The sequence below is a fragment of the Mesoplodon densirostris genome, chromosome 15, assembly GCF_025265405.1.
Source record: "Mesoplodon densirostris isolate mMesDen1 chromosome 15, mMesDen1 primary haplotype, whole genome shotgun sequence".
Taxonomy (NCBI): Eukaryota; Metazoa; Chordata; class Mammalia; order Artiodactyla; family Ziphiidae; genus Mesoplodon; species Mesoplodon densirostris.
The window spans coordinates 3,473,933-3,479,932 of record NC_082675.1 but is presented as its reverse complement, the minus strand read 5'-3'; the positions used below and the strand labels follow the sequence as shown (position 1 = coordinate 3,479,932).

The following is a 6,000-nucleotide window of genomic DNA, read 5'->3' as shown; positions in this document are numbered from 1 at the left end:
AGGCTCGTAAGCTCAGTCTTATAGGAGCTCAGCCTTAAGCCAAACCTTGTCTTTAAACCCACCCACGATACCGTGTAGAAACAAGGCCCCCAGTTCCGCCCACCTTCGGGGGAGATAAAGCAGGGATGAGTGCTTTCCAGTGGATGACAAGGACACGTGCCTTCTGAGGCCAATAAATGCCGGCAAAAGACACATACCAAAGTCTCCAGGGCCTGCACTTTTTAAATAAAATCCCTACAACAGCACATACTGGTTTTGTGTATTTGTTTCTTCAGCTGCTGTTCAGAGCCATGTGGGGACCACAATCCGTACACTCTCTAAATTCAGATGCAAAGTTAGAGGCTGTCAGTTCTGTGCCTGACTGGCTCTCTGGACAGTTTCCCCTTGATAGCAGAGCGTGTACCTACCTGGCTCTCTACCTGGGCTGATTCCCAGCCCCCCTCCCCGGGGGGTAGGACGGTGGCCCGCGTAGGGCCCCATCTGCCGCCTTCACGTGCCCCGGCCACACAGAGCCCAGGGAAGGGCTGGCTCATCACACCTCCCTTTTCCCTTTTGTGCCCAATTCCCTACAGAGAAAATGTGTTTTCTGACGGCACGGGTTAATGGTCTTCAGTATGCAATAGATCCTGAAGACAGAAACTGTACCTCTGGGGGATTATGTATTTCCTAGAGCAGTGCTTTCCAACCCTTTTTATTTATGTTTTTAACCCAAACTCACACCTTCAGCCCCTCTGAGAACTGGTGTTACAGAGTCATCGGTCCGCAATCTGTCTGAACCCCACCAGTCACGACCTCCTTGTGTTTTTCTATACTTTGTATTAAAAACAACAAGATAACCCAAAACGAGTTGGGTGTTTGCATTTGTTTTGGTTTCTGCCAAACATAAAGTTCTATTTTAATACAGAGCAGGCTCAAGAATCACTATCCTAGAGAAATCAAAGAGCTGCGTCAGGAACAGGTATTTTATTGTGACTTTTCGTCAGTTCCTGACTCAGGACCCTGTACCCTGTGACAGTTCAGGAAGCCTCATGATATCCACACGTAAACGCAAATACACGACGACTGTGGACAGACCACGCAGAGAAGGAGCCAGTAGGTCTCATATTCGAGGTGCTTTTTATAATAAAATTACGGCAAAAATACAGCAACGAATAAGACAACAGTTTATTAGACAAAATGAGAACCCCCAGGTCACGGAGACCACCACGACCAGAGTCGGTGACTGCAGACAGCTCCGGTCCACAACGGGCACTCCCAACGGTCTCCAATCGCACCAGTGCTGCTCAGAAGGGGGGTTTCCTTCCACCCACCATGGTGGGTCTTTAGTCTCAACGGTACCAGAATGAAACTGTACACAAGGACTGACCAGGCGGGGTTTAAAACACGCATTAGGCTGCTCTGCAGGCTGAGACGGAACACACAGTCTTAAATAGTTTTTAATGAAACATCACGCTCTTAAGGAAAGAGCAACAAAAAGCAATGGCGATGGTTTAAGAACTCAGCATTACGGGAAGCAGCAGGCAGAACACAGTCACCACCGGCCGGTGCCGAGGACCCGCACGGGCAAGATCTGTGGCTCGTGAGAGAAACCATAAACAGGGCTTTTCTTTAAAACCTCGGCAGCACTTGACCACACTTTTATTTCTTAACAAATCCTCCCCTTCCTCAATATAAACAGATGTTTATTCATCAGAAGAAAAGAAAGTGAGAACGTGTGTTGTGGGAAGGAGAGGATGAGATGTGTTTAAAATACCGGGACGCCAACCAGCACGGGTGTTGCCTCCCGAGACTTTGTACCCGCGGCAGCAGGTGTCTGTCAGAGGGGAAACCAGCTGCGGGGCGACCAGGGGCCTTTAGCAGGGCTCAACCACAGGAAGGCACTTACCTAGGCCGCCGGGTGGAAAAGAAGGAACCAACCCCGGCACCACGCAAGTTTTAGGGAAGTCAGCCGTTTGCTCTCCGAGCCCCCAGAGCACCTTCCCACGGATCTGTCCGTCCATCTGTCCGTCCAACAGGCCTGACGGGGGTGCAGGAGCATCAGGTCCTCCTGCTGGCGGGCGTGCCGTTTGCTCTCGACCGCTGCAGGTCATATTTCACGGAAACAATAAGGAAGAGCAGGAGGGTAGCTCCTTGAATAGCAGCCAGAAGGAAAAAGTAATAGTTCAAATAGCAGCCGTTGATGTTGCCTAGAGAAGAGGAAAGAAAGAAGCAAGGAAGCTGGACTTAGAGAGAGTTTAAAAGATTTTATTTATTTAACCTGGTTCCTACGGAGGTCAGGGTGACTTTTAACTGTGGTCATTAAAAAAGGAAAAAAAAGAAAGAGAGGAAAGAATCCTAACCCCGGATTCACAATACACAAGTGCTTTGTGTCCCAAGCCACTGTGAGTCAGCTGTGTCTAAACACGGGCTCCGGGCTGGGGCCTCCCGCCCCGACACGATGAGGAGCCCCCCACTGTCTCCACGTCAGATCCTGCGGCGGACGGCCCTCCTCGCCCGGGTCTACGGTCTGCACACGTGCCAAGACCGCGCATCGGGCCAGGACGCAGCCCGGACGTCACGTCAGGTGTGAGTGCTGGACTCCCGTGTCGTCACCTGACATCAAACAAAGTACCGTCACAGGCCGGGACAGACGGCTGAACACACACTCCACGCGCTAGGGGAAGGCAAAAGCTTGCTTTTCACGTTTCTCCTTAAAAACTTCAGGCTGCAGGTTGATACACAGGTGCCCACTTTAACCCTAGGAGCCGACACACTGAATGGCCAACTCTGGCCTGAGCACCACACGAGGCGTCCTACGTGAGAGGCTCCGTTCAGTGCCCAATCAATGCCGAGGTGGCGGATGTTAAGGGCATGGACCGCGGAGCTCCACCAAGGAGGCTCAGACCCCAGCGTCTTGGTCTCTGGGCCCAGGTTCCCTGCCTGTCAAACGTGGAGACAGCACCCGGGCCACACGGCCACCTCCTCTTCACGGGGCCCCGTTAGGAGCCCCAGTCCACATGCAGGTCCGGGGCCCCAGGGCTGTAAACCTGCCGTGTGTCCCCTGAGAAGCGGCCACGCAGCGTGGAGACGCAGGGCTGTGTGGAGGGGACACCAGAGCCGCACACAACACGCCACCCTGGCTCCCAGCAAAGACGGCGTCACCACAGCCCTGGACGGTCTACCGCTGACGCCGCTGGCCACCCACTGGAAAGGGCCAGGCCCACTGCCGAACAGAGGGGCAGAGAGGGGCGGGGCGTCAGCAGCATCTCTGGAGGACGCTGGCATCTTAGGAAGAAAGCTGCTGTGCTCTCTGACCGGCTTCACAAGCATCTCCCATTGGCTTATTTAAAACGCCAGACTTCCTTTCCTCTGAAGGTCTCTGTCAAGCTGGGTTATTCTGGAACTTCCTCTTTCTATCTGAACATATACGCATTAAAATCGGACGTTTAACACTGCTTTTATTTGACAGACCTAATGAACAGATATAATACACATGTTTGTATAAGAAGCACTCACATGGTTTTAAAGAATCCTCACTCCTTCAGGCTGGAGAAGACAAGGATTTCCTACGCTTACCGCTTTGGGAAGAGATCCAGTAATGCCTACAATGCCTACCAGACTGTGTTATTTATTCAACAGTGGTCAGACAGTTGACAACGGTGGTTTGGTCCTCGTTGCGGTGGGCTCCACGCTGGACACAGGGAGCCCAGCCCCTGGGCCCTGGTTTGCAGACGCCAGCGCTGCAGTGCTGCTTCGTGCCACCTCAGCACGGCTGTCGTCAAAACACCCATCAGGCCGTTCGAAGTGCCGGCTCTGAAACATCCACCTCCCCAAACTAAGGAGTCATTTACAACTTCCAAAGCTCAAAGCCGGCAGGCCGAGCACACTGTGCACTGTGTCTTCCCTGCCAGGGCCGGTCGCAGTCTGGCGTTAGGAAGGGTATTCAGAACTGGGTCCACCACCTAAAAGTGATCACCCTGTACTTTCCTGGGCCTCTTCACAGACAGGAGGCAATTGCGTATAAAGACGGTAAACTCTGGGTGTTTCATATTTGCTAAGACTGACTCCTGGGCCCCAATAAACAAGCTTCATGTGTCCCCCAGACATATGCACAAGAACATTCCCAGCTGCTTTATTTGTGACAGCCTCAAACTGGAGACACCACGAACAGCCACACGCAGCAGAACAGATAAATGAATTCTGACTTATTCGTACGACGGATACTCTGCAGAAATAACAAAGAACCGATGGCTGGGATGACTCTGAGAACTCAGTGCTGAGTGAAAGGCCACGGCCACGGCCGAGGATGAGAGAGGCCACAGGACTCAGCAGGGCCGACCTCAGAACAGAGTTCATCTTGCCGGGGACCGGGGGCTTAACTCAGAAAGGACAGAAGGCACCCTTCCACGACCTGCATTTTGATCTGGATGAAAGGCACACCAAGCTATGCACTCAAGACCAGTGCCCTCCACAGTACGGACGTGATCCCCAGTCTAAACAATAATAATAATAGGACAAGCAGGCCTAGGGGAGGGCAGGGAGAGAAGAACACAACGAGGTGAGAATCTGGGGACTCCTCCTTCAGACGTGGTCCTGGAACCTGACGGGAAGTTATCCACGTGTCAGCCAGGAAACGCTGAGCCAGCCCCACTGCCGCCGGAGCCCTAATGCAGGCAGGACCTGCCGCAGGGCAGAGCCGGGGAGAGCCCAGGACACAGAGAAGCCGTGAAATCTGGGATCACACCTGCTGCTCCTCCTACAGAAACAAGGACTTGGGGGCGGCGGGGAGGAGGTGTCACCTGTCCCATTCTCTCTCCAAACCACCGCCCATGACAGCCACCTGCCCCTAACCGAGCGGGAGCCGACCTGCCACGTCCTCTCACATCACTGGACATGGGGCTCCGGGCAGAAGGGACTGGAGGGAAAACAAGGAGAGACCACCTTGCACTCCTGGACAGGGCAGCCGATCCAGGACACACGACAAGGCACTTCTTTTTCGTGAAAATAACACAACAAACAGAATCCGGATCCAACATCTGTCCACGTGTGCCACGTGCATCAATACTGGACATAAACCTCACAATGAAAAGTTTTTAAATTACCTGTCAGAAGTAAAGGATGCGTGACAGGTAAACTACCAGTTATTAAGTTAGTAATGGCTGGGGGGGGCGGGGGTGGATTAAATCACTGGAAAGCAATGAGAATGACAAAAACCAATCGATCCTTCAAGATACACGTGAAAGTAAAAAACCAGAATGTATGTCTTAAGAACTACCGAGGTGTGGTCCCTATAACAAGTCTTTCTTTGAAGGAGGTCTGTCACACGGACAGAACAGATTCCGTGACGCCAGGAGCTCAGGAGAACTCCCAGAACCCTGTGTGACTGGACTTGCCCTCCGAGGGGCCGGAGTAACGAGCACAGCCCCTCCTCAGCACAGCCAGGAGGGCCTGGCCGCACACCACTGGCTCTCACAGCCGGACCAGCTGGACACATCACCAGTGGTGCCCGGGGGCAGCAGGGGCTCCGGTTTCTGGGAGCTGCATCCGGGGTCTCTGGGCCGAAACGCCCCCCTCGAGACGGGAATTCTAACCGAATCATGGGAGGGCTTTTGGAATTCTGCAGTTTCTGGAGAACAGTCCCTAAGCTTTCACCAGATTTTCAAGGGGATTTAGAACCTAGAAGTGGCTCAGTACCCAGGGGGTACTGAGCACAGAGAAGCCACAAAATCTGGGATCACACCTTCTACAGGGGACGGCAAACGCCACAGGCCTATACAAGGAAAAGCAATATGGTGGTTTTTACTGGTACAACATACAAAGAAGAAACACACCTCCATCTCCCGAATCTGTTTAAAGGCTATCATAAATATGGAAACAGCAAAGCTTGCATCTCTCGGGAGTGATTTTGCTCAAGTTGCCACCTACTGGTATTAGCTGTAAAATCCCATTATGATTAATAATGAGTAATACTCGTTTTTAACAAGGCAACTTATTATCTATCTCTCTTTTTTTTTTTTAACA

At 52.4% G+C, this 6,000-nt stretch overlaps 1 protein-coding gene across 1 annotated transcript in view; it reads right to left on the bottom strand.

Moving 5' to 3' along the window:
* Nucleotides 1–1,116: 1,116 nt before the first annotated feature.
* Nucleotides 1,117–6,000, bottom strand: part of SLC15A4 (solute carrier family 15 member 4) — a 29,543-nt gene continuing 24,659 nt past the window's right edge. The window contains exon 8 of the mRNA XM_060118720.1: nt 1,117–2,186. Coding sequence (XP_059974703.1) covers nt 2,038–2,186 — 149 coding nt within the window. The 3' untranslated portion in view covers nt 1,117–2,037. The remainder of the gene's footprint in view (nt 2,187–6,000) is intronic.